The sequence below is a fragment of the Trichoplusia ni genome, unplaced genomic scaffold (genome assembly GCF_003590095.1).
Source record: "Trichoplusia ni isolate ovarian cell line Hi5 unplaced genomic scaffold, tn1 tig00003150, whole genome shotgun sequence".
Classification (NCBI taxonomy): domain Eukaryota; kingdom Metazoa; phylum Arthropoda; class Insecta; order Lepidoptera; family Noctuidae; genus Trichoplusia; species Trichoplusia ni.
This window is the reverse complement of record NW_020800342.1, coordinates 35,008-50,386: the sequence shown is the minus strand read 5'-3', so window position 1 is coordinate 50,386 and position 15,379 is coordinate 35,008. Positions and strand designations below refer to the sequence as shown.

General features: G+C 33.8%; 2 protein-coding genes across 3 annotated transcripts in view; one reads left to right on the top strand and one right to left on the bottom strand.

Moving 5' to 3' along the window:
• LOC113507794 (cyclin-dependent kinase 14) overlaps positions 1 to 11,207 on the bottom strand; it is a 67,402-nt gene extending 56,195 nt beyond the window's left edge. The window contains exon 1 of one of the 2 annotated variants that reach the window (XM_026890719.1): positions 10,925 to 11,207. In XM_026890719.1, the coding sequence (XP_026746520.1) occupies positions 10,925 to 10,994 (70 nt within the window). In that variant the 5' untranslated portion in view covers positions 10,995 to 11,207. Of the gene's footprint in view, positions 1 to 1,356; positions 2,060 to 10,924 lie in introns of those variants that run through there. The other variant, XM_026890720.1, reaches the window with a different exon arrangement.
• A 129-nt stretch (positions 11,208 to 11,336) lies between these two features.
• LOC113507795 (islet cell autoantigen 1) lies at positions 11,337 to 14,893 on the top strand. Its single transcript, XM_026890721.1, has 4 exons — positions 11,337 to 12,041; positions 12,199 to 12,435; positions 12,786 to 13,055; positions 13,450 to 14,893. The coding sequence occupies exons 1-4, from the start codon at positions 11,472 to 11,474 to the stop codon at positions 13,669 to 13,671; spliced, it is 1,299 nt and encodes a 432-aa protein (XP_026746522.1). The 5' UTR covers positions 11,337 to 11,471; the 3' UTR covers positions 13,672 to 14,893.
• Positions 14,894 to 15,379: the final 486 nt, after the last annotated feature.

Genomic DNA, 15,379 nt, shown 5'->3' with positions numbered 1-15,379 from the left:
CAGAATCCCAACTTCCTCCAAAGATTACATATTTTTTATTTTAGAAATCGCATTTTACATTACATATTTATTTACAGAACCTTAAGAACCTGATTGAATTGCTGGCAAAAGGAATTAATCTCTCGTCCTGCGGGTCGTCGACCCGAAGCGCCGGCCGGTCGCACCTGCGCCTGCGCCGAACTGCCGGATAAGGCGGATGCCACCAAGGCCGCGAGCTTTTTAGCCTCTGACTCACTCTCCACCAACTCCTCTCAAAGAACGTGTTTCAACCATTTCCGCATAACATCAAGATATGCCTGTTCACAGAATATTTTATGGAATAGTCGGCGCGCATGAACATAATAGCATTAAGATATTATCAACAGTGTGATCAAGAAACTTAGAACAATATAACTTAGGGATCTTAATAGATGCACACATATAAATAGCTCTGTATGGTATAACATACATTTTAATACTGGAAGTCGTGAAACTGATCGTAAATTGATTCATCGTTGATTCCGTAATTTACGAGTTAGCATTCACCTTAACCAGTTTGTGGATTCCCCTTTTGACAGATAACACAGCAATGAATAAACGCTCTTAGCAAAAAAGAAAGTGTACTTTCACGAACATTGGTGTCAGGCATATCATCGTTAACAAAATACTGCGAAAAATTAACATTGTTTCTTATTTCTTAGTAAACAAAAAACGAGTCGTTTATGAAAGAGCATTGAAATTACTTAGGAATGATGTTTCAAACAAGGAATGAGTGTAGCAAACGAGCTGTAAAATTTGACCTTCAAGAAGTAAGATTCTCATTGTGAATTACTGTTGAAATCGCATAAAAAATCTCTAAGTTTGTACAAATAACAAGTCATTATATTAATTCTTTTCGCATGTTTTCATAGCAAGCATAAATTTAATAAATAGCTAAAATAGTGGTTTATCCATATTACAATTACATTGTTTATATAAATAACATGAGTGTATTACGTAAATAAAACAATAAACGTGAACAGGCTTGCACCGAGTGTGTACGGTAGGTACAGTCGGACACGTAATACTTGTAATAAGATAAATACGCGGGTGGTGTTTGAATCACCATAAGTGCAGCACACCATATAAAAGGGGGGTTTCTTGCATTAAAATAGCTACCTGCTAAGAGATTGTTTTACAAGCCATGCTATAGTGCAGACTGCAGACCAGTTTTTAAACAAAAGAACTACAATGAGTGTTATGAATTATGGTTCACTTATAACAATCAGTGCTTCATCACACTGATGTCAATACATTACGATTAGTTACAGTCAATTGTTAGTCTATTATAATAACAACACGCAGATCTTTTATTCTTCTTGGAAAATAATTTATTACCTTCAGAAATGGTGGGCAGCACGTTGACAAAGTTAACAATTCCGACGCCTGTTAGTTGACTCATTCACCAAAACTAACTTAAAACGAACACTTGAAAGAAACGTCTGCTACTAACGGCGATTTGCGTGAAAACAAACAAAACCAAAAACGGTAACACACTTGACACCTTATCACGTAGCCCACATAGATAAAAGTGGTAAATTAAGTTTTTGGCACTTCAGATTTTTGCAATCATATCAGCTTCGTGTTCCACAAAGAAAAGTACGGTAAATATCAGAAATTATTACAGTGGGTGACCACTGTGCACACTTTTTCCATAATAAGCGAGAGAAATGGTAAACTATCACATGAGAGCGGCCTAGATTTTTTTTTACCGAGTCGCGTGGGTTGCGCGTACGCCGTGCTGTCGGGTCGAAGCGCCGGTGCTTACTGGCAGCCAGACAGACAAGTCAAGCCAACGCCCGTTCACCAGTTCACCTACTCTTATCTTTCGATGACTGTGTATGTGGTGGTACTTGCTTGCTTATTCCTCGCTACGCTTACTTGACTGGTTACTTATACAGCATCGAATGTAGTTTATGTTGCTGCTGGTGGATTGCACTACACCCGATATTATACGAGAAAGGTACCTTACAATACCTCTTTACCGCATTTCATTTACGGCCTTAATTAATCACGTCGACACACGATAAAATAAAAGAAATTTGTTCGTACGGGAAGATAAATCGATTGATTATAAAGTATTGCAAATCGATTACGTACATTTTTATAAACATTATACTGATTTATTAATCCATCAGTCAATGTTCAAAGGTGGCTTGTCGATACGTACGTGTCTTCCAATTCAAGTACAAATTATGTTTTGGATTGAATTGTAGTAGGTATAAAAATATGATAATTAAACGATCTGATGAAATAAAGACGAGCACATTATACTTTTCTGGTTAAGTCTTCTGTCATTGAGAGCTCAATCCCAAAAATGTTCCTTACTATACGTTAACTGTATTTTTATTAGTTTTCTCTACTATCTTAAAATGGAACAGCTGGTGATATATTACGTGAAACTACACGATAAGGAAACAACAACATAATGTATTGGCGTTACGAACGGTAATTGGTCCTAGTAATTTTTATTACGATCGTTTTGATGAGTTATAGCATATTAGGAATGTGAATGTACAAATTAGGGTGCAATTCTGCTAATTCATTACTATATATTTTAAAGCTTCGTTTTTGGTACAATGCTAAAGTACTTTAAATATGCATACCGGATGGATAGTTTGTTACCGGTTAGGTGAATTCCATTTGAGATTCTATACTGTCTTAAGGATTGTGGAGGTCAAATAGGGACATAGTTATGTTGGCTGGAAGCGAAGCCTCAGCATCCCAAGAAAATAGGAACATAATGAAATATGAGGCACAAAGAGTTATCTATAAATTGGTTTATAATAGCAGTTCTCAGCAGATAATGAACAACTGCACCAGCAAATATGTACCTATATTATTATGTAGGTACCCTAACATGTCACATGACTATCTTTTTATTCCCGGTTAGCCAGCATTGTAAAACTGCTCAAAAAAAAAAATTACGACTATTTTTCCTAAATAAGTTCTAAGAACATGAAGTAGACCAAATTCTTCTCTACATTATGCAAAAACAATTGGCAAAAAATAAGTTGAGTTACTTCTACAAAAAAATACTCGTACCATGTGCAATCATTGTTCAAAAACACAATAACATTTATTATGACGGCACCAGGAAATCATAAAAAATAACGTCAACTCATGGTATTAAGGAAATATGAAAAAGCCCGTTAAAATTTAGATTCGATTAACTCATAGTCGTAATTCCAAATCAAATTGAAGTGTTGAAAAACATTATTGCAGAAGAAACTTAAGCTAAACGCCTAGGTTGTCATGTTTCTACTTGAAAACCAGCCAACAAATCGGTGGGATATAGAAATTTATCCTTTTGATGTTAGACAAACTTTATTTCTGCAAGCATTTACGATGGCGATGATAGATACGTTTTACTTTTACGAAAAAATCATATTCTTGTTTGTTTTTATATACATATATTTTTTTCTTTTTTGTTATATCTTTTTTTTTATGTTATAATAGTCTGTTGTGTTATGTATGCGTTCAAGTTCGCAATAAAACACTTTTTCTTTCCTTCTTTCTTTTCTTGTCTTTACCGTTTATTGGTGAATCAATTGGCTGACAAACTTATAAATGTTCCCTGTCTATAACTCCGTTTGTTTAGGCTACTTAGATGGTCAACAATTTGGGGCGGATTTTCCTGCAAAATCTGATAAAATAAATATAAGACTATACGACTGATATCGTTCAGTAGTATGTTCGATTTCATAATCTTTTGTTTTAAATAGATTTTTACTAGTTTAAAAATATATTACTTATAGTTGTGTAAAATATTGTACCAAATACTATTATAATCTATACTAATATATAAAGCTGAAGAGTTTGTTGGTTTGTTTGTTTGAACGCGCTAATCTCAGGAAATACTGGTCCAAATTGAAAAAATCTTTTTTTTTAAATAGACCATTCATCGAGGAAGGCTTTATGCTATAAACCATCACGCTGCGACTAATAGGAGCGAAGATACAACGGAATATGTGAAAAAACAGGGCAGGTATAAATCATAACTTATATCTTCTACCCACGGGGACGAAGACGCGGGCAACAGTTAGTAAAATATATATACAGTACTTAATTATAATTTAAGACAAAAGACACATGAAGCAAAGATGGGTTATTAAGCCTACTGTCATGATGGAAGATAAATTTCCGTTTTTAGTGTTAAAAATTCATAGCCACGTCCAATAATGATACGTTCCCCACATCAAGTTTACTAAGTTTCCTGAGAAACATAACCGATGTTTAGATATTGATTGTGGATACGTTTCATGGTATCATTAAAGTTTCATGAGACGGCAGGCACGCCTTATCGTATTTGTAGGTCAAGATATTTATAAATATTATATCTCATTGATTTTATATTTTATCCGACAACAAAGACGACATTTAGAAAGTCTAACAAAAAAAAAACTTTCCTAGACATATAATTAAAAGTAGTGAGAAAAAAGATGTAATTAATATAATATGAAACTTAAGATTGACCTTAAGTGATAACTTTGTGAAAAAGCATAAACCATCAAAATATTTCAATTAAAGCTGGACAAATGTTTACTTACAAAAAGTACAGGTGTTATAAGTATTATAAACATAAACCATATTATGACAATCTGTTCGATACAATATTCTACACATTATCTCCGATTGTAGGATTAATGAAGAATTTCAAACAATCTTTACGTAAGTATTCATCAATGGTCTTTGTTTACACATAGTGAACTTACAGAACACCTGAGCGGTTACATCATCAATGCAAGAAACCTATTCTCTTCACATTTAGATGCAAAGACTGTTTTAAAAAGCTTAAAGTAATATGAAGCTCGGAGTACCTAGAGACATCATAAGATATGACACTGTATCTTGATCAAATCTTTTACCAAATCTATCTACACGGAAAGTTTTTATAAGTCTAGTTTCCGAAATGTATTTTCTCCTATTATTTAACGGCACATCAATTGATATAGAAACATCTATTGAATAGTTTATACATAAACTAAATTTACGACCTCATAAAACAAACTACTCACTTCTCTTCGATGTGCCGAACCCATCTTCATGGCCGTTGCACGTCCTATCTTCGTCATATTCGTACACCTTGAAATTTTCGAAAGAATACAGCTTGGCGGCTTTTATTAGCTTTTTGTTCACAAGGACGTTCTCCCTCTCAAAACTCCTTTTATCAAACTGTATGAATCAACAAATTAAGGTCTGAAGTTCTTTATACCACACAGTTCAAAAGTACACCACTCGACCCTCAAAATCGAGGACTTTAGTCCACAAACGCCTCACTGTTCGCCAATAACGTCAAAGGGAACTTTCGTCGACTCGTGACACCACTTAGGAGGTTAAAATGTTTACAATCACCTCGATAACTTTACTAAGATGGAAGCGGGCTTACGCACAACGCTATTGTCATAACAGAACAATGGCTACGACGTTAATGTTTGATCACAACAGAAACGTTCGGAATTCAAAAGAAGTTATAAGTTCGCGATCGCAGTAGCTCGGGGAGCTGTCAGTAGGGCGGGAGCGCTCGTGAGGGCGACCGCGTGTCGTCTGGCTGGGCTGCAGTGCCCTGCCCGCCGCGCCGGCGCCCGGAACTGTGTCAGCAGACGCGGCGCCCAGACCACCCCGGCCTTTCATGAATACACCTCGCTCTATGTTTGACGCATCAATACATTCGTTGCCGTAGGCTAGGCAAACTATAATTGCCGCATCACCATGAATACCTTCAAAGACCGATAATGTGCCACTTTTATAACCTTTGAATTAACAATTAAGACTCGAGCTCAGTTGAAAATTTAATTATTAGAGAACAAAGCAAAATATACCTGTCAAGTTTAATACCGTAATGGGACCAGTCCAGTCGATTAATTATCTAATAACCCATGAAATATAATCCTCTAACGATTCTGCTGTAAATTCCGAGTTTGCCGTCTAAACTGTCATATTTATGAGTTCGACGGTAAGCTGAATACGTTACATCAGATCCGGAGCGGGCAATGCCGCAAACTTAGGAGGGTTTCGCGCCATTACCCTCCTGTCTTTGCTTATTACTTTTCTATTTTTGGAGTCGCAAGAAATGTTGTTCCGTTATACCAACTTAATCATTATAACGTTGCTTCTTCTCTAAATATAAGATGTAATGTAAATGTATAGGTGTCGCAACGTGTTCTTGTACTTAGTGACAACGTATGTCACGAGTTATTTAAGTTATCCTACGCAAACATATTTAAAGATCACTTTTGTACTCCATCACATGCATTTACTTAACCTTTTGTGATAACTTCTTTTTTACTTCGCCCATCATATGATTCTTATGCTAATATTAAAGTAGTAGCCTTTGCCGAAGTAATTCTCTCCGTCACGATAAATAGATGTTAATGTTTAACAAGTAAATACAATATGGCTTGAGCCGTCTTCGGAGCTTTCACGACGGTTACTTTAATTGTTTTGTCTATTTCAAGAAACGTTATTAAATTGCTGGAAAGTGCTATTACATGCCTTTTATGGTTCATAAGTAAAGTATTTAGGGCTCAATATGGGATTCAAGGAACCACTTGTCGTAGACTGTAACCATAAAGAGATTATTGGAGAAACATAAAAACCCTTCTGAGCAATTTTATAGGGCAATATAATAGATCTAAAGAAACGAACACCAGTAATTAATCAAATAAAGGAGTAATAAAGTTAAAATGGCTTACGATTGCAAAGTGCTAGATACTTGTCCAGGCGAGTTAATAGTAGATTTTTTACCAAATTAGATTCTACTTTACTTTGCGATTGAATAAAATGCGATGCGATGCGAGATCCGTGATGATGGAGTCTCTACCAAGACCATAGGAACAATGTCTGTTAAGTAAATTGCGTAATTTCAATATATTCAATATTTATTACGTTCATAGTTTCTAATGTAACGCTAGCAAGTTTTAGAGCTTATTGTGTACTAAGGCTGACAAGGCAACAACATTAGTATAGAACTTGAATTAATCCAAAAAAACACTATTAAAGAGAATTGGATTAGAGGTGTTTCATTATCATTTTTATTGAAGGCGTGGCATTGTAGTGCGTATCATGCGGGTACTTTAATTTTTTATTCGTGTTACTTTAACTAACGTGTACTTAATGTTAAGAGGAAAAGGGCCCCTAGTTATGGATAAAGTTACTTGTACCTATATAATTTAGGAATTATGTGAATCAATGGCTTAAACATTGAACAAAAGGTCGTGTCCAAGTCTTGACTGACATTTACTTTGTGTTTGATGTTAGGTTAAGTAGAATAGCATCCTGTTAACATATGCGGACTATTTTTGCTGAATAGGCTCTGACAATAGTGGACATTAAGTGCAAATTGTGGATGTGGAGAAGCTAGAGGACTCTGACCTAGGGTGTCCAAAATGCATACTATATATTGAAAAGGACTACATGAAAATTATATTAAGTAATGTTTATTGTAATTAATCAACTTAATTATGACTTGACTGCATGGATAGCCGAGTGGTATTAGGCCACGTCAAATCCAATGAGAGCGTAGTGCAGTGGTTCGATCCCCGCGTAGGACTAGCATTTGTCTGATCCACAAATGCTTTTTCTGATTTGGGTGTCTTTGAGATTATGATTGAAATGTTCGTAAAATCCTTACGACACAAGGATTAATTACCATACCGCGGGAGAGTTCCAAAAAAAACATACTAACGAAATATAAGGCAAGAATATATTTGGTTCCATAAACTACAAACAGAAGATAATATTAGACTACTTAGAAAATCACGTTACAAGAACACGTTAAAATAAATAGTCCGCAATTTCGTTTCGCAAATCGCCCTAGATTATATTACAAAGATATATCAAAGCAATGAACTAATTTAAGAGGTTAACTAGCTCAGCGGAGTCTGTATCTGCAACGCAAAGCTCTTTCTATCTGTTATCACGACCTCTGACATTTAAGAGCGGGCATTACAGGCCACCGACCTGGGAAATGTTATTTCGAACTGGGACAAACGGCATGTTTACGTTAGCGAGTAAATGTCGTCTTATTTTATCTTTATAAATTTAATGTATACGGGATTTCATAAATTTTGAATATTATTGTTTTATAATTTAATCGGTAGCAAGATAATTTGCTTTCTATTTCTGTTAGAACTGGTGTTCCGTTACATAAGATTTGAGATTATTTTAAGACAAGGCGGGTAGTTTTTTATGTCGTCGCTATTTTTTTTATGTTCACTCTATTATCTATTGGTAACTAATAAACTAAGTTAGCGTAATAAAGATACGAATAATTATAGTTATTATAAGCTAGATAAAATTTCTAATCCTTTCAACAATGTATTCCTCATTATAATATAAACATAAAAGAAAGGTACAACTTTCAGTGAAAAAATATTTATAATAGATGACTTTGGTTATAAGACGTTCAAGGTCGCCAAGTGTACCTGCACCTATTGTACACGACGACCGCTACGACAGGTGTCTGGGAACCGCAACACGAAATCAGGTAACGAGAATTCACCCCTCTTTATAAATACAAAATTCGTTCCTTTGATAATTTCAAGGTGAACTAGTTCTACTTGCGGTGTAAAGGAACAGGTATGAATTTGGCAATGAAGTCCAAAATCGACGAGGCAAAAATCTTTAGCAAATCAACGACAAATAATACGTACAAAATCCATGCTCTACAAGTTATGGAATTGAATCAGAGTCTTGAATTTGTCCTATTCTGATCGTTTGAGTTTACAAAAAAAAATTGTCACCTCTAACGGACATAACCAGTGCAATGAAACAAAAAACATATCAACATTTACAGAACACAAAGGCAAGTCTATGGGAATCATTCGTCACTCATCTGAAACATGACAGCGATAAAGTTGCACAGATCGACTAATCTGCTTTGATAATGAAAAAAAAAGTCGACAGATATCTTGACTTACTGTATTTATGTTTTAAATTAAATAATAATGCAGTTGCATGAAGATAAAGAGGTGACGTTATAGCGATAGAATTTAATTAACTAGTTTCGTACTAGTTTTTGCACTAACATACGTAATGAAAGTTCGCAATGTTCGCAATCCTAGCATTTGACCTTTTGTCTCGCTTTGTTATATCGTGTTTTCTTTTATGTAATCGCTAATGACGTAGATATAGTAGAACTATTAGTTATTACTACTGTTAGTATTTACGCAAGATAGAGTACGACGTACAAAGCTAATTGTAAATCTTAGAGATCCTAATCTGGTAACTAGACTATTGGTGTCGGAAAAACCCTGAACATTAGTATCTGATGAACTTTCATGCGTCGATTTCTGTGGATCTTTTTGACTTATACTGGAATTTTACTCGGTTTTAAGTGGGCGTTCACTCTAGTCTGAAATGTGGCGACAGATACACATTTACGAACTTTTCAAAAGTTGAGTCTAGTATACTTTGTTACGTTTCATAAAAGAAAATCTGCTAAAACTTATGCTACATTCCATTGCCTTAAACATTATTCTGGGGACCTTTGGCTATGCTAATTCGGCACTAAAAGCCTTTCGTGTTAGTCTTAGATCGATATGTTAGGAATAGACACGCGAGACGCGAATCAAACGTCGCCTACCTTGACCTCGTTACCGGCAAATGCTACCCTAATATACGACATTTTGTTAAAAACTCTTTTGTTAAACATTGTTGACATGGATTTTCGAAAGCCACTTGTCACTTGTTCAACTTGTTAATACAGTTGATTGTAGTTTAATATTGTTTGTGGTTTAGCATACAATACTTGGAACAAAAAAATACTAATGATTTAATACTTTTTTCTAGTTATATTTTTCAACTTAGGTAAACAGTTGCTTACGAATAAACATGATAGTTACAAAGACTAAATAATTAATAAAATAGTTACTCTAATATTGAGTAAATTAATTATATAAACAGTAGTAAATAGATCAAACAAAAAATATTATTCAATACAGAAAACAATTAAAATTAAATCAATATTTAACTAGGGATCTAAATTAAACATTTATTTCTTTGTTAAACATTTTGTTTTCCTATTTAATAAATGCTGGTTTAATTTATGTAGCAACTGGAATAATTAAATAGAGTGGGAACTGATTTTTATAATATTGTCCGGGGTATTTTAAAATTGACCAAAAGTAGTTACTTTAATAACTGCACAGGTCTCTTGTTACAAAATAAAAACTACTATTTTGTTTGTTATTAAAAATTGTGATGAACAGGATCTCATGAAAATTTACATTTTTTTTTTATTTCCCACACATTTATTTCAGTTCATATATTTGTTATAGGGTATACAGTTTAAAGTATACTTAATGTAATATAAAATGCATATAAAATGTGAAAGGTTAGTAATCCTTGACAAAGTTAATAACATTATCTTATAACTCTTAGCAAAACTTGTTTATGTTCATAATGCACTAAAAACCTTGTATTTAATCATAGTAGCAGACCTACCATGTATCAACACACAATTTCATATTTCGATGTGACCTGAATGTGAATCGGACGCTGTTCGCGTGCGTTACATTTTGAAAGTCTAGTGCCCGAAGACGAATGCCTAATAATAATAATTTGGACTAGACGCTTGACTTTTTTCTAACGCTTTTATCATCGAAATACTCAATCAATCGCAGCATCAAACACTTTAAGCCTTAAAATGTGCACGATTAGTGTTTCGTGAATGATTAGATTAACATTTCAGTATATAAAACACTGGTTTGGTAAACTTGAAAAGTTACAACTACAAACTTTTGGCATAAACAAAGGTGAATAAGGTTACTTTTCGATAAAAACTACGCTAAATCTGAATCAAAGCTTACGAGTGAGTTAAATGAATCTAGTCAAATAAAATATAAACAGTTACGTACATATTTACACATAAAAATATAAAGGCACAAGTGACAACCAAACTTACCTTCTTTGACATTCTTTGAAGATTGTGACGATGACACACCGGGGATAGTTTTATCAGTAGCACAGTACATTGTAATTATTTAAACACTTTTGTGTTAATGAGTCACTCTCACCTAATAAAATTGTACATATTATTATCAAAACGATTTGATAACACAATACATTCGCACTAACGCGAAACGCGGCGGCCATTCCACATTCCGGTTGTAAATATTCGCGTCATAGACAAAAACACAGATTATTTTCTGAATGATATTGAAAGATATTTGAAAATTAAAAATTATTTCGATTACACAGTTTGTATGATCACAAACTATCTTTTAATTTACTTTGTCAGCCTTATCGAAAAGAAGATATAAAGCTATTTTAAGAGGATGAGACCGTTGTTCACAGTTATGGTAACATTATAGGTTAATCTATTGTCAAAGTAAAATGTCAACTAAATAATGTCATGAGTGTCAAGCCGTTTCGCTGATTATTTAATTTTCAGATTTTTTAATAATTAACTGATAGCTCGCAGTGCAAAATAGTTCATTTACTCTGGTAAGATGATGCAACATCAATACTGGGTAACTAAAAAGACTGTGCTAAAAAAGTTGGGAACCAAGGAAGATGAGTGTATTGTTGCGTCTGACGCCGAACTCGATGCTAAACTCGAATTATTTCGATCAATATCAGACAGCTGCTTACAATTACAGCGAGTATTGGACCAATATCAGGAAAGATTGTGTATTTTGGCTCAAGAAGAGAACTCGTTAGGGAAATTCCTGCGAGATGCTGGAAAGAATGCGGATGCGTCTGGTAAACACATGGTATCGGCAGGTAAAGCTATTTCATATTCTGGGCAGCAGCGCGTATCGGTGAGGGGCCCTTTGTTGAGGCTTTATCACGAAGTGGAGACTTTTAGAGGCCGCGCTGTGAGTGATATGCGGGCGACGGTAGCTGCAATGGAAAAATCCCGAATTGAATACCGTGCTGCACTAAGCTGGATGAAATCAACGAGCGCACAACTAGATCCTGATACGGGTCGCGGCCTTGACAACTTCCGAAAGGCGCAACGTCAAGTACGCGAGAGCAAAAAGCTATTTGACAAATTAACATTAGATGTATTGCAAAAGGTATACATTATTTATTGTTGTAATAAGTTTTTTTTTACCATAAACTAATCACGTAATCATTGCAGTTTTAATTACAAGTGAAATTTTATTATAAGTGAAATTTTAGAGCTACAATACTTATTAAATTTGTTCTAAAAATTAAACTTATTAATTTCAGATTGACCTACTAGCTGCGGCTAGATGCAACATGTTCTCCCATGTCTTATCAAACTACCAATCTTCCTTTGTAACATTTGCCACTAAAGTAGCTCAAACCTTACTAGCTACTGCGGACACCATGAATGCTGCTCCGCAGTATGAATTCTGTATACTGAAGGAATTGTCACAGTCTTTGGGGGAAGGTGATGCTAAAGAAGTTGTTCCTCAAGATAAAGATCAGATGCTGTTCTTTCAGGTAACTTCACTAAGTACTGCTTACTTAACAACACAGTTTTATTACAGATGAATGATAAAGACAAAGAAAATAATAAACTTATAATTAAAAATAGGTATGAAGAAATACATTGTTTGCAATGTTTTGAGAATATTCTGTCATTGCATTGTATGAATAAACTAATGACACATATTCACATTAGTTTTACTAAACAAAATATGTTTAGATGTGCCTGTGAATAAAATGTCTCATTGTCTATATAGTAAAATCGTTTATCCTGCATATTACGTAATTGATTAAAAAGAAAACTGTATTTAGTATTCTGAATGATTCAAATGATTGAAAATATAATTGCATGTCTATTTTGATAGGATGAATTTAAGGATGATAATCCAGAAAAAAGTACAGAACCTAAACCTACATCAGAAAACCCCAAAACTGACAACGAAAATGAACAACCGTCCAATTCAAAAGAAACGAAACCAAACACATCTGTTAACCTCATTGACACAAGTTGTCTTGAAGGGGAGGCTTCTAACAGCGGGAATACTGGCACTATGTCAGAACTGGCTGGGCTGCGGATGGATTGTGGAGAAATGCAAAATGATTTTGAAACTTTCCTGCCATCACAGTTACTAGAGGTACGTTCCAATTTGTAACTGTGTTAGGTGTTTTAGATAACGGATTTATATAGGAATGAAACAGTCAATAATGTCCTCAATCTATCCTAAAATTGGGGGAACAGGGCAATGGTCAATCAATAATATTTAATAATATTGAAGTTGTGAACAGATAAGATACCTACTATTGGTGAAGTGGTTCCAATTTCAAATGAAACTGATAAGAGTGTTCATTGGTATGGTTCATGAGTTATAACCAACTTTCATGAATTTTTCAACAGAAATAATGAACATCTAAGTAAAACTCCTATGGAATACATTAGTTATAAATATGATTATGATTACACTTTGCTTTAACTTAATTCAGCTTACTACAAAGCCTGAGTAATTTAAACAGTGTCAATATGTTTTTTAGAACTCTTCAAGCTTGCTGCAAGGTCTGATGGCTCCAGTAACAACCAACAACAATCAAGCACCAAAATCTCCACCCAAGCCTGCTGCCAAACCAAGTCCCAGTTCAGTCATTCCAAAGAAAGAGGATAAAGCTGCATGGTTCAAACTCTTTGCTGAGCTAGACCCTCTTGCCAACCCGGACAACCTCCCTGGCTCCAACTCCAGCCATAGCCATGCAGCCTAAGATAACAAGAGCTTATATCTCATAACTGTACTTATTTAGATCATTGTTGAATATTGACACTATGGCAAATCATAGTCACTGACTTCATTCCATGGAAACACACCAACGTCATTACAAAAGCTTGTCTGTTGATAGTTTAATGTATTGTTGTGGGACATGTCAGCCTGAATATATTACTTCGAAAAAAAAAATCTAACTCACATACTAATAAAAATCACTTACAACCTTATTCTAACTGGAGTAATAAAAGCTATCTACAGACAGGTTTATAATATTAGCTGTTAATATTTCCAAACTTCTTGAACTGAATGCAGTGATAAGTATATTATGTGTGTATTAGTATAAATGTTATAGAAAAATTTTGTGACTACATATTTTGAAGACAACTTTCGTTTTAGAATTAACCTCTACCTACTAGTGTAATGATGTATTACATAAATATGCTCATTTGCTTACACTTTATAATCATGTACATTTTATATTATTGTACTGTGCTCTATACATGACTATATAATATCTATGATACACAATGATCTGAGGCTATATCCACTTAAAGTAATATTATTGCAGTTGTGTGAAAGAGACGACGCTATACGCCGTGAAGTGCGCTGTCACACTTCCACAAAGTCAATAATATTATTCCAAGATGGCGGTAGACCCCTTATTAGTGTAAAGACAAACTTTATAATCGAATATTCTTGTTTGGTATCTATATATCATGTTAGTATATAAGTTGTATTATTTTTTGTGTTATGTTATTCCTGTTGTTAGTTAATAGTTTTAGATTTATAGAAATTTGAATTTGATTTTATGACCAAAGATTAGTATTATATTGAGTATTTTTACATTCCAAATCGATACTGAAATAGTATTATTTATAGTAGTTTGTGTACCTATAACTCAGTGATTATCAAAATGGTGTAGAAAATCTAGTTTACTATGACGTCACTGGATATGATGGTCTATATTATTTCAGTGTCTCCTCAGTATGTGGTTTTTATGTATAAAACCAACAACATGTTATGTTTTAAATATGATACTGCAAACAAAAATTAAAAGAAAAGTGTAGACCAATCAGTTGGACAATAAATCACTGTAGATGCTTAAAATTATTATTTGTTCATAATATCGATGGTTTTGTTTTCTATGTACTTATTTATGTCTAGTCACCTGAATCTTTATGCTTTTAAACTTGTACCAAAAATATATGCTTTATATCCCATGAGTACTTTTATTGTTGATAAACTTCTAGTATTTAAAATGTTATGTGCATTTCCATGTTAGTTATAATAACCGTTACGTGTACCTATTCACTTTTTTATGAACATGAACACCATTGTCAATTATAAAAACTAAAGAAAAAGTAGCTTGGATGATAATTATGATTATCGAGCGACGATATCAAGCAGAAAAATTATCAATATGCCTAAAAGTTGAGCAATTAACATATTTCTGCTTTACTTAGGCAATGATCCAATAAAATAAAATAAAAATAAAAATGATCCTGTATTATAATGAAATCAAATTGAATTATTGCCAGTTCCTTCAGAAATCTCAAGGAACGGAAAACATCAGTAGCTTATTAATGATTATGTATCAATTACGTAAAATGGGTAAGTCCAATATATTTAAAAAAAATGATTTAACGACTTGATTTTGCTCAGATAAGGAAGTATACATGATTTTGTAACAAAATAATAATTACAAA